Raw genomic sequence first — 13,952 nt, 5'->3', positions numbered from 1 at the left:
TTAAGAAACCTTCTCTTGATCAAGATGAGTTAGTAAATTACAGACCTATATCTAATCTTCTTTTCTTATCTAAAATTCTTGAGAAAGTAGTTGCTAATCAACTTTGTGAACATTTACAAAGTAATGACCTACTTGAGGAGTTTCAGTCAGGCTTCAGAGCTCATCATAGCACTGAAACAGCTCTGGTGAAGGTCACTAATGATATTCTCATGGCCTCAGATAATGGACTTGTGTCTATACTTGTCCTGTTAGATCTCAGTGCTGTGTTTGATACAGTTGATCACAATATTCTCCTACAAAGACTTGAACATACTGTAGGGATTAAGGGGAAAGCATTAGGCTGGTTTAAATCTTATCTGTCAGACAGATTCCAATTTGTTCATGTTAATAATAAATCTTCCTCAAACTCTAGGGTCACCTGTGGAGTACCACAGGGTTCAGTCCTTGGACCAATTCTCTTTACTATATATATGCTTCCGATAGGCAAAATTATCAGACAGCATGGGATTAATTTCCACTGTTATGCTGATGATACTCAGCTATATTTATCCATAAATCCTGATGAATCCAATCAATTACTTCGACTGCAGTCATGTCTTGATGACATCAAAAGCTGGATGACTTTAAATTTCCTGCATCTAAATTCTGACAAGACCGAAGTTTTAATCTTTGGGCCAGAGTCCTCAAAAAATAAACTTCTTAACCAATCACTTAATCTGGGTGGCATTAACCTGGCCTCTGGTAATAAAGTAAAAAATCTTGGTGTTATTTTTGACCAAGACATGTCATTTAAATCCCATATTAAACAGGTTTCCAGAGTTTCCTTTTTTCACCTCCGGAATATCGCCAAAATTAGAAACATTCTGTCCAGGAGTGATGCTGAAAAACTAGTCCATGCATTTGTTACTTCAAGGCTGGACTATTGTAATTCTTTACTATCAGGAAGTCCACAAAATGCAGTTCAAAGCCTTCAGCTGATCCAAAATGCTGCAGCAAGAGTTCTGATGAAAATCAACAAGAGGGATCATATTTCTCCAATTTTAGCTTCCCTTCATTGGCTTCCTGTTAAATCAAGAATAGAATTTAAAATTCTTCTTCTAACGTATAAAGCCCTTAATAATCAAGCTCCATCATATATCAGAGCTCTGATTACCCCGTATGTTCCTAACAGAGCACTTCGCTCTCAGACTGCAGGTCTGCTGGTGGTTCCTAGAGTCTCTAAAAGTAGAATGGGAGGCAGATCCTTTAGCTATCAGGCTCCTCTCCTGTGGAACCAACTCCCAGTTTTGGTCCGTGAGGCAGACACCCTGTCTACTTTTAAGACTAGGCTTAAAACTTTTCTTTTTGACAAAAATTATAACTAGTGACTCATGTTACTCTCAGCTACCTTTTATAGTTTTACTGCTATAGGCTTAGGTTACTGGAGTATATCAGGATCTAATTTTCTCACTATATTGAGTTCTACTGTTCTTCAATTATGCATTATGTGTTGTCATTTCTGCTTTAACTTTCTGTTCTCTCTCTTTTCTCTTCATAGTAGGTACACCTGGTCTGGCGTTCTGTTAACTGTGACATCATCCAGAGAAGACGGCTCACCTGCTACTACCATCTAATGTAGAACAGATTACTAGATCAATGTGTGCTTCTGTGCTTTTTTGTTTCTCTTGTTGTGTCTCTGTTCTGTCTTCTGTAACCCCAGTCGGTCGAGGCAGATGACCGTTCATACTGAGCCCGGTTCTGCCGGAGGTTTTTTTTCCCGTTAATGGGTGGTTTTTCTTCCCACTGTCGCTTCATGCTTGCTCAGTATGAGGGATTGCAGCAAAGCCATGTACAATGCAGATGACTCTTCCTGTGGCTCTACGGTTCCCCAGGAGTGAATGCTGCTTGTCGGGACTTTGATGCAATCAACTGGTTTCCTTATATAGGAAATTTTTGACCAATCTGTATAATCTGACCCAATCTGTATAATATGATTGAACTTGACTTTGTAAAGTGTCTTGAGATGACATGTTTCATGATTTGGCGCTATATAAATAAAATTGAATTGAATTGAAATTAAATTCTTTTGGATGGGAGATAGAAAATATTATAAAAGATTTTGGTTTTTCTGATATAAATATTAGTCAAACAGTTCCTCTTTCGCCAGTTTACCTGTCTCTATTTCATAATAATGTTGTTGATTTGACTTTGTTGGAGAAAAGGAAAGGAGAAAACATTTCACATCCATATTTGATTCAATCATATTTAGATAATAAGTACTATGGATATGTCCAAGTTTTTACAGATGCATCTAAAAACTCAAATAGCAGTAATGGCGTGTCTTTCATTGTTCCAGAATTCAGAGTTAAAAAATGTAAAAGAATTACTGATGGAGTATCAGTTTATACTGGAGAGATGATGGGAATCATTTTAGCTTTAGGATGGATTGAGGAAGTCTGTCCATTAAGAAGCATAGTTTGTTCTGATTCAAGTTCATTATATTCATTGAAAAATAATTATGCTATTAGTAGACCGGATCTTTTATTAGAAATTCAGTTAATAACTTATAGAATTCAAGCAATGGGTTTATTAGTTATATTTACATGGATACCGTCACATATAGGAATAAGAGGGAATGAGTTGGCAGATAAATATGCAAAACAAGCTTCAAAATATAGTGTTATTGATATATTAGTTCCATTTAGTAAAGAAGAAATCAAATCTATTATTAAACAAAAGGTTAAGGAAATATGGCAGAGACAGTGGGAGGAAGATAGAACTGGTAGATGGCTGTACAGTATTCAAAGAAAAGTTGGTGCAATGAGGAGAACAGGACGAAATAGAAAGGAGGAAACAGTTATATCTAGGTTGCGTTTTGGACATACAAGGTTAAACAGTAATTTATTTAAAATAGGAAAACATCGAAATGGAAGTTGTGATTTTTGTGGTCAAGAAGACACGGTAAAACATGTTTTGTTGTTCTGTACAAAATATTCTGTTGAGAGAAGGAAATTAGTCGGTTACAAGAAAATAAAATACAGTTAAATTTACAAGATATTTTAGGAAAAATTTCTACTTCTAAAGATATAAGTTATTTAATTAATTATCTCAAGAAAACAAAATTGATAGAAAAGATATAAGTTGTTTTTTGTTTTGCTTTGAGGGGGGTGTTTAAAGTTAGCGTCCCGATCCACACTCCATTCCAGTAGATGGCGGTAATGCACATCTAAAAGTTGCTTGCCAACCGCCATAAAAAAGAAGAAGAAGGAGGGCGTCAGTTCGTTTGCGCTCTTGCGTGGTACAGACCAACCCTATGATCTCTTGTTATTTCCTGAAGTCCGTTACTAACCTTGTTCTTGTTGCCTCCTTGCTCCAGAAACCCGTTCATCTGACCTCAGCCTGGAAACCTCGTCACATTATCAGAAGCCAACCTGGATCAGTCCTCAATAACCGAGCTGAACCTACAGAACCCTGTTTGCCCTCCTGCCTGCGCTCACCTGCCTGTCCACCCTCCAGCCAGTCACAACACCGAGAAGGAACCAGGACTTGCACCGACAACCCGGACGTATGCTCAGTACCTCTCCTCTGCACCAAACCCAAGCTACCGCCTAAGTGAGTTCCCGACCAAGTCTCATCTTCACAATAACCAAGCTCAAGTTGTTCACCACCTTCTCCATCTTTCTGGCAGAACCCGTGAGACCTTCAAACCACAGAAAGAACCATCCATTTCCAACCATACAATAAACCTTTTAAAATCTACCTTTTTGTCAGTCATTGCGTTCTTCAGAGTCACATTTACATAAAAATTACATGTTGAAAATATTTTATTGTTGCGACCTGCCTGGGGACTGGAAATGAAAAAGTAGCTGTAGCTCAGCTGGTATAAAGGATCTCTTCTTTTTGCTTAGATTAATGTATTTACACATTTTGCCTGTGAGATAAGTAATATCATAAACTAAACTAAATCCAGGTTGTGAGGCAACAAAACATGAAAAATGTCAAAGGGTTGAATACTTTTGCAAGGTACTGTATCTCCACACTCATCACCATATATGGTGTCTCCTGAAATACACCTAGGTATTGTGGAAAGCTCCAGTAAGTCACAAAGACTAAAAATTTGACAAGAGCCAGTTTTGGAGCTTGATGAACTGAGTTGATGAAATGAAGAAATTCTTGTGTTTGTGCTGTGTCATCTTCACCTGCTGCCTATCTGCATAATTTCCCTTCTTCCCTCAGAAAAACCTGCTTTTTCACTCCAGGCCTTCCTGAGAAATAAGGCCAGTGATTTCTAAAGCGACTGTATCTCCTTTTAAACAGAGAAACTTCCCATGATCCCATCACAAGCAAAACTAGGCTTGTGACTTTTTAGTGTCATGATTTTTATTTTTTTATTTATAAAACAAAATTAAAAAGAAAAAAAATAATTGCATTATTCCACATTTGCTCAGAAATGATGTTATTCAATATATTGTCTTACCATTGTAGTGCTCCACTTGCCAAGTTCCCTCTGTGCCCTCTGGGACAATGATAAACTGAAAAGGTGCTCCATTAGGAAATGCATCCTCATCTTTGGCAGAAATAATGATACTGTTCTTTGATGTGCACATATTCTTGGCGTCACTGGTCAGCGTGGGGCAGTGGTCATTATAATCCTCCACCTGGATGGCTATAGTGCCAGTAGCTGTTTTAGCTGACATGTCTGTTATGATAAAGCAGAAAGATATATCATTCACAATGTCGGTTTGCTCTTTTTTTCTAGAAGCATAGTAAATGGCAGTCTTTGTCTTGCAAAGAACTTGGAAGTGCGGTTTGACCTAGTGCTCTCCTTTGAATCACACATTAAAGAGGTCACAAGGGCTGCATTTTACCATGTTAGGAACATTTCCGAAATCAGACAGTGTTTATCCTTTGAAATTGCAGAGGTTCTTATCCATGCATTTGTATCTCTATGCATTGATATTGTAATGTTCTCATGTCTCTGTTACCAAGGAAAGGTTTTAGAGGCATACAAATGGTTCAAAACGCAGCTGCTCTCATCTTCACCCAAAACTGGGAAATACGAGCATAACACCCCAGTACAGACATTCTTTCGCTGGTTGTCTTGTCACGTTCAAGCTGATTTTAAGATCTTGCTGATTACCTACAAGGCTCAAAATGGTCTGGCGCCTTATCTATCCGACCTTTTGAACCTGTACGTTTCACGTTAGGGTAAAACTGTAGGGGAGCGAGCTTTTTCCTTTTGTGCCCCACCTCTGTGGAACAATCTCACTTCAAACATTCAGCAGGCATGTTCTTTGGAGGTTCTTGTAGCCAAGCTAAAGTCCCACTTGTTCACCTTATCTTATGCAGCCTAATTCAGTGCATACACTATTGTGTTTTAATATTGGTTTCCTTTTGTTTTTATGTTTTTACTTGTTTATAAATTGTTTTGTTTTATTTCTTGTTTTACTATTTTTTACACCTACTGTTCAGCACTTTGAATTAATGTGCTTTATAAATAGTTATTTATTTTTTTATTACTATATAATTAAATAGTGTGCTATTTTGCTGGCTGTAATGTAAACTCCCATAGACTAGATTTTATTCAATATCATCTTCCATTAAAAATTTCTTTTGAATTATCTTCTTTTAAATAATAATACTACATTTAATTTCTTTCAGGACACTCAAGAACTCTATAGAACTCCAGGGTCACTTGTGGAGTACCACAGGGTTCAGTCCTTGGACCAATTCTATTTACTATATATATGCTTCCGATTGGCAAAATTATCAGACAGCATGGGATTAATTTCCACTGTTATGCTGATGACACTCAGCTATATTTATCCATAAATCCTGATGAATCCAATCAGTTACTTCGACTGCAGTCATGTCTTGATGACATCAAAAGCTGGATGACTTTAAATTTCCTGCATTTAAATTCTGACAAGACCGAAGTTTTAATCTTTGGGCCAGAGTCCTCAAAAAATAAACTTCTTAATCAATCACTTAATCTGGGTGGCATTAACTTGGCCTCTGGTAATAAAGTTAAAAATCTTGGTGTTATTTTTGACCAAGACATGTCATTTAAATCCCATATTAAACAGGTTTCCAGAGTTTCCTTTTTTCACCTCCGGAATATCGCCAAAATTAGAAACATTCTGTCCAGGGGTGATGCTGAAAAACTAGTCCATGCATTTGTTACTTCAAGGCTGGACTATTGTAATTCTTTACTATCAGGAAGTCCACAAAATGCAGTTCGAAGTCTTCAGCTGATCCAAAATGCTGCGGCAAGAGTTCTGATGAAAATCAACAAAAGGGATCATATTTCTCCAATTTTAGCTTCCCTTCATTGGCTTCCTGCTAAATCAAGAATAGAATTTAAAATTCTCCTTCTTTTTTTTTTATATTATTTTTATTAATTTTAAATTCTTTACAATACAGAAAACAAAGAACAAACCAATGCCACTACCCTCATACAAAAAAAATAAAAAAAATAAAAATAAATAAATAAATAAATCTTCTCCTCCAGTCCATGTCGCCCTTCAGCCAATGAGAGAGAGGAAATAAAAGCGAGCAAGGATAAATGGTACAAGCTAAAGAACAAAATAACAGTAAAACTGAAATCCTAAGAACCAAGCAGAAAGGACTCAAGGGGGCCCCAAAGAGTCAAAAATGTGTCCGATTTGTGGTTAAGATCATGGGTCAGCCTTTCCAAAGGAAGAATAACAGATATCTGTGTGAGCCACATATTTACTGTGGGGGCAGAAGGAGAAGTCCATTGTAACAAAATACATTTCTTGGCAAGAAATTGGAGAATTGTAAACAGGGATTTAGACTGTGCATTCAAATGGTTAGGGGAAACATTTAGAAGATAGAACATAGGTGACAGAGAGAAGCGAACACCCAAGACCTTTTTAACCACCAGATGTACATCCCTCCAAAAGACCCTTAATAGGTCACATGACCAAAATAGGTGAAAAAAAGTGCCTTTATGGCTCAAACATTTGCAGCACAGATTAGAACGGTTGGAGAACATTCTCTGAAGACGAACAGGGGTATAATAGGATCTATAAAAGAATTTGAAATTCTGTTCTTGTATAGAAATAGAGGTGCATTTAGGGAAGGTTCCGTTACAGATCTTAAGCCAATCTAAGGGACTAAATTTCATCTCCAGATCACGCTCCCACAACCGCTTAACAGAGTCAAAGCTTGATGGTACAGAGCTAAATAAGGAAATATAAAATTTGGAAATCAGACCTTTGGGAGAGGTGGTTGAAACTAGAACATTTTCTAAATCCGTCAAATCCCTTCGGAATATATTTGACCGAAATAATGAGTCCATAAAATGCCGGATTTGAAGATATTTATAAAAATCTTTCTGAGGAATGTTGCTCTCGTCTCTGATCTGATTAAATGATTTAATATCACCAGAAATCAACAGATCTTTGAAGTCCTTCAGACCAGAACGAGACCAATTCAATAGGCCGATACTTCTAATAGAAGAAGGTAGGTCAGGGTTCAAAGTCAGGGGAGATCTAATTGAGATGAAGGGGGGAATATTCGAATATTTTTTTATGTCTTGCCAAGCTAACAAAGTACTATAAACTACAATGTTTTCCTTCAGGGAGTCCAGCTGATCCAAGTTATTGATGAACGGGAGGGAACTTAACCTTCTAGGACAGCATGATAAGGATTCAAGGCCCCTCCATAAACAGGTGTCTCTACTAGAGAACCAGTCCGTCATAATTTTAAGCTGAGCAGACCAATAGTACAGCTGCAAATTAGGTAAAGATAAACCACCCAACTGCTTGGGTTTAACAAGAGTGGAGAACCTAATTCGTTGATGCTTATTATTCCAAATAAAACGAGAAATATGGGAGTTAAGTGATTTAAAGAATGTAAGGGACAAGTAGCAGGGGAGGTTTTGAAACAGGTAGCTTAAGCGAGGGAGAATATTCATTTTTATTGTATTAACCCTACCGAGAAGTGATATAGGTAAAGTGGACCATTTCAGCAGATCATTCTTAATGTTCTGGACCAGGGGGGTATAGTTTGATGAGAACAAATCTTTCAAATCGGGGGTAACAAAAATACCCAGGTACTTGAAACCTTTTTTAGATGTATGAAAAATAGGTTGTAGCACCATTTCTTGAGGGATGTTGAAAGGGCAAGCAACAGACTTGTCTAAATTAATCTTATAACCCGAAAGAGCACTAAATTTATCAATGGAGCTAAGTAAGGCTGGGACCGATTTATTTGGGTTTTTCAGGTATAAAAGGACATCGTCAGCAAAAAGGGAGATCACATGGTGAACGTCACCCACCCTAATTCCAGATATGTCTGGATTAGACCTAATAGCCACAGCTAAGGGTTCAATGAACAAGGTAAACAACAAAGGTGACAAGGGGCACCCCTGTCTACAACCCCTCTGAACAGAAAAACTGTCTGACAGCAAACCATTGGTATTAACCATGGCTACTGGATTGGAGTAGAAGGCTTTAATCATGTTAATAAAGTTAGGGCCCAAGCCAAATTTCTGTAAAACTAGGAATAAAAAGGGCCATTCTACCCGATCGAAGGCCTTTTCTGCATCGAGGGAGATAAGCAACGCAGGGTCCTTATGCTGATTAAGATAATGAATGACGTTTAAGGTCCGGCGCACATTGTCTGTTCCATATCTAGATTTCACAAAACCTGTTTGGTCGGGGTTTATTATCTTCGGAAGAATTTTCTCTAGTCTCCGCGCCAACACCTTTGCAACAATTTTATAATCAACATTGAGGAGACTAATAGGCCTATAAGATGAGCAATCTAGAAAACTTTTATCTTTCTTTAACAATAAGCTGATGGAAGCAAAGTTCCAAGACGGAGGCACACCTCCAGCCAGGATATCATTTATAGCAGGTAAAAAGATAGGATGGATCTCGGGCCAGAACTTCTTAAAAAATTCCAGTGGAAATCCATCGGGACCAGGACACTTTCCATTAGGCATCGATTGAATTGCAGCCCAGACCTCTTCAGGTGTGAAAGCAGCGTCAAGAGCAGAGCAAGCCTCCTCTGAAACTTGAGGTAAAGGAACACCATCTAAATAGGAACCAATATCTGATTCTATTTTACCAGCTGTATAAAGGGATTTATAAAAGTCTCTGAAAGTGTTATTAATAACAGAAGGATCACAAGTAACATCTCCATTACATGTTCTTATCATATTGATAGAGCGATCGTTGATTTGGTTTTTTAACTGGTAGGCAAGCAGGCGGCTAGACTTGTTTCCAAATACATAGTGTTTCTGTTTAGTATAGAGTAACAGCTTCTGAGCCTGGCGAGTATAGTCCATATTCAGCTTGGTCCTGGCAGCAACCAATGCCCTGAGATTTTCAGATGTAGGAAACTGTTTGTGTATATGTTCCAGCCTAGACACCTCATTCTCCAGTACTCTTCTGTTTTCCTCCGAAATTCTTTTCTGAAAAGAACTATAGGAAATGAGCTGCCCTCTTAAAGTGGCCTTGGCCGCGTCCCAAATCATGGCAGACGAAACTGAGGAAGATTCATTATCAGACCAATACTGTAAAAGATTATTCCTCACAAGGGCACAGAAAGAGTTGCTATTCAAGAATGAGGTATTAAATCTCCACCTTGGAGTCCTCACAGTATTGAATGATGATTCAAGCCGTAAGTATATAGGGGCATGGTCAGAAAGGGTGATTGAGCCCACAGAGCAGGATAGAACAGAGTGTAAATAGGTTTTTGGGATAAAAAAGTAATCAAGTCTAGAGTAAGAGTTATGGGGGTGAGAATAAAAGGAGTAGTCTTTGACTGTGGGGTTCAGCTGACGCCACACATCAACCAGCCCAATATCCGAACATAGTTCTTTAAGAGTAGATGAAGCCTTGGGGTTAGACACGTGAGCAGCAGAAGATTTATCTAAACTGGCACCCATTATGCAATTGAAGTCGCCAGCCAGCAAGCCGAAACCATCACAATACTGACTAAACAATAAAATTACTTGCGAAATGAAGTTAGGTGAGTCACTATTAGGGGCATAGACATTGAGTATAGTTATAGATTGACCAGCAATTGAACCTTTAATCAGAATAAATCTACCTTCCGGATCTCTTTCCTCATGTAAGAGAATAAAGGGGAGATTTTTATTAATAAGAATGGCTGTGCCCTTTTTGTTCTGTGGATGAGAAGAAGAATAGACATTACCCACCCAGTCCCTCTTTAATTTCAGATGTTCTACCCTGGATAGCCTGGTCTCCTGAAGAAAAGCAATATCAGCTCCCTGCTTCTTCAAAGAGGTCAAAATTTTCTTCCTCTTGATTACGTGGCCTAAACCCTGGACATTCCAGGAAATGAGATTAAGTGGCCGAGGCATAATGGCTTAATGTAATATGAATGACATTAAAAGGGGATGTATAAAGTATTGAGATAAAAAAAAAAAAGGACCTGAGGAGGAGATAATCAAAATTGTGGTGGAGTAACTAAAAAAAACAAAAAACAAAACCCTTTGACAAACATCCCGAACCCTCCCATATCCTGCCCCCAAATGGCAGGGAAGAAACATCCCAAAAGAAGTCACCATAAAATCTAAATATAACTTCACAATACTGTGTCTAAACAATGTGATCACAGAAACAAACAGGACAGCAAGAAACCGCATCAGTGCCCCAGGGTGAAAGATGAACAACACCTACAGACCAACCTCTATAGAAGATTGGACAGTAAAAATATAATAATATTGGTAAAAAAGTGAAATAACAGAAGGTGCATGGGTAAGTAAACTAAAGACCAATAATTGCATGCAACACCATGCTTATAAACGAATCCGATCTCTCTAACAGGATAGAGAATAAACATTTAGATACATTACCATAACTCTGGACAACCCAAGAATACAGAACGAAAGTATTCTTAGTGTAGTCATGCTTACATAGTCCAAAAATTGGGCCTCACTTAATGGAATCCAAAAACGCAGCAGCTGACTCCAGAGTGTCAAAGAGGCGAATCCGACCTTCATGCAAACAACGAAGACGAGCCGGGTAAGCAAAACCACGATACTTGTTAAGGCGAGCCAGCGCTCTCCCCACGGCATCAAACTCTCGCCGCTTACGAAGGACCTCAGAGGGCAAGTCGGGGTAGAAACGTAGCTGAGAGCCGCCGTGCCGAATATCACGTTTCTTCAAAGCAGCCCTGAGCACCGCCTCCCGTTGGGAGAATCTTAAAAACCGAACCAAAACGCTCCTCGGAGGCTTGCCTGAATCGGGAACGGGGGCCAAGGCTCGGCGAGCCCACTCGATCTCCAGTGAAGAAAAATCAGAAGGAAGATCAACCAGGGCTGGGAGAGCTGACTGGAGAAAATCCACCAGAGAGGTCGTGCCTTCCGCCCCTTCGGGGAGATTGATTATTTTCAGATTATTGCGGCGGCTACGGTTCTCCAACTCGTCAACTTTCAGCAGAAGACGCCCCATTGTTTTCTCCATAGTGGCTAAACGAGAGCTGTGGTTCTCAGAGCGGTCCTCCGCAGCGGAAATCCTTTCCTCGGCCTCCTCCGCGCGCTTCTCCAGCTGAGACGTTCGGTTGGACAGAGTCGATAAGGAGTCCTCAACAGAGGTAATGGATATCTTTATCTCGCTCAAAGTGCCATCGATGCCATCAAAACGGGCACCGACAGATTCATCCAGTCCGTTCACCCGGGAGGCTACGGATTTTATCTCGGCCAAAATCTGCTCCATAGTAGCTAGGTTAGCTAACGCCGGCTCCGAAGAGCTAGCAACATTTAGCTCTGCCTCACCAGCCGTACGGGTATGCTGCTGAGTGGGTCTTTTTTTGCCAGTTGGTGAGAAAATAGGGAATTCCTTGTCACGCTGCGACTTCGGCATCTTCAGTGGGCAGTTTAACAGGCAGAATGCAGGTGCTGAAAGCAGAAATTCAGAAAATAATAAAGTCCCGGGGCAGAGCAAGTTCCTATGCGTCCATACTGGTCCGGATCACGTGACCTAAAATTCTCCTTCTAACGTATAAAGCCCTTAATAATCAAGCTCCATCATTTATCAGAGCTCTGATTACCCCGTATGTTCCTAACAGAGCACTTCGCTCTCAGACTGCAGGTCTGCTGGTGGTTCCTAGAGTCTCTAAAAGTAGAATGGGAGGCAGATCCTTTAGCTATCAGGCTCCTCTCCTGTGGAACCAACTCCCAGTTTTGGTCCGTGAGGCAGACACCCTATCTATTTTTAAGAATAATCTTAAAACTTTCCTTTTTGACAAAGCTTATAGTTAGAGTGGCTCATGTTACCCTGAGCTATCTCTATAGCTGTGCTGTGATAGGCCTAGGCTGCTGGAGGACATCAGGGTCTAATTTTCTCACTCTACTGATTTCTACTGTTCTCCAGTTTTGCATTGTATTACATTGAAATGACTATCATCATTTCTGCTTTTAACTTTTTGCTCTCTCTCTTTTTCTTCATAGTAGGTACACCTGGTCTGGCGTTCTGTTAACTGTGACATCATCCAGAGAAGACGGCTCACCCGCTACTACCATCTAATGTAAAACAGATTACTAGGTCAATGTGTGCTTCTGTGCTTTTTTGTCTCTCTTGTTGTGTCTCTGCTCTGTCTTCTGTAACCCCAGTCGGTCGAGGCAGATGACCGTTCATACTGAGCCCGATTCTGCCGGAGGTTTTCCTTCCCGTTAACGGGGAGTTTTTCTTCCCACTGTCGCTTCATGCTTGCTCAGTATGAGGGATTGCAGCAAAGCCATGTACAATGCAGACGACTCTCCCTTTGGCTCTATGGTTCCCCAGGAGTTAATGCTGCTTGTCGGGACTTTGATGCAATCAACTGGTTTCCTTATATAGGACATTTTTGACCAATCTGTATAATCTGACCCAATCTGTATAATATGATTGAACTTGATTTTGTAAAGTGCCTTGAGATGACATGTTTCATGATTTGGCGCTATATAAATAAAATTGAATTGAATTGAAAGCCAACATGCAATAAAATCAAACTTTTAATATGACACAAATATTACAGATTAAAAATATACATATACAGGTTAAAAGGGATACGTTAATCTAAAGTTCTCTGTTTTCAGATCAGTTTTGAACAGTGAGAGAAGTGAAATTTTAAAGGTGAACAGTGCATTCCAGAGTTGAGGAGCAGAGCAGCTGAAGAGTCTGCAGCCCATGGTAATAAAACGGTAAATAAAAGGTAGATGAAGCAAAGAGGAGGAGGAAAGAGGCTGATTTAAGAGAGTTGGTGGGGATGGAGCCCAAATTAGCAGGGAGGTGGTTACGAACGGGAATCGGACCCCATTGACAACCCGAAACAGGTCAGTGGCGTTTTGAAACTTGTTTATTAAGAGGGAGGTAGAGTGCGGCTTCAGGGGCGTGTAGCATGCGCTAACCATCTGGCAGTCCTCTGGAGGGAAGGGAACAGGTTAGTGATCAGCGGAGTCTGACGTGATGGGTTAGAAAGGCTGAATCACTAACCTGAACGAGCGCTGGCTGGGAGACGGCTCCGGGGCAAACTGCCGCTGGCAGGCAGAGCCTGAATGGGGCAATCCAGAGGGGCATGAATCCAGGGGCAGTCCAGGTCCGTTCACGGGGAATCCAGAATCCAGCGGCGGTACAGACAGGGGTGTCCAAGATCAGGTTCCGGTTTGGTCCAGGTTCAGTGCACAGGGAAACAGTCCAGGGGGAACGGGTTACAAACAGGCTGGGTCAGACAGGGCTTCGGCAAACTTAGGAGTCAGAAGGCGGATCAGGTCGGTAACGAGCAGACAGGCAGGCAGGCAGGCAGGCAGGTTCTCTGGATAGGCTCTGGAAAGTACTTGGTGGTTGGCACGAGATGATCTGGCACTGGAGACTGACAAGGACGGGCCTTTTATGCAGCTGGAGACAGGTGGAGCCAGTGAAGGTTGATTGCGGAGAGGTGGAGAATGAGCAGGTGTGATGATAGAGAGCAGGGTCAGCTCCAGTGCCAGAATC

General features: G+C 40.3%; 1 protein-coding gene across 1 annotated transcript in view; it reads right to left on the bottom strand.

The window, feature by feature from the left end:
* The window catches only part of LOC118559115 (desmoglein-2-like), a gene marked incomplete at its 3' end in the record, with an annotated part of 92,072 nt that overhangs the window by 27,367 nt on the left and 50,753 nt on the right, over nt 1-13,952 (bottom strand). The window contains exon 10 of the mRNA XM_036129835.1: nt 4,457-4,678. Coding sequence (XP_035985728.1) covers nt 4,457-4,678 — 222 coding nt within the window. The remainder of the gene's footprint in view (nt 1-4,456; nt 4,679-13,952) is intronic.

The sequence above is a fragment of the Fundulus heteroclitus genome, unplaced genomic scaffold, assembly GCF_011125445.2.
Source record: "Fundulus heteroclitus isolate FHET01 unplaced genomic scaffold, MU-UCD_Fhet_4.1 scaffold_229, whole genome shotgun sequence".
Taxonomy (NCBI): domain Eukaryota; kingdom Metazoa; phylum Chordata; class Actinopteri; order Cyprinodontiformes; family Fundulidae; genus Fundulus; species Fundulus heteroclitus.
This window is presented reverse-complemented; position numbering and strand designations above follow the sequence as displayed.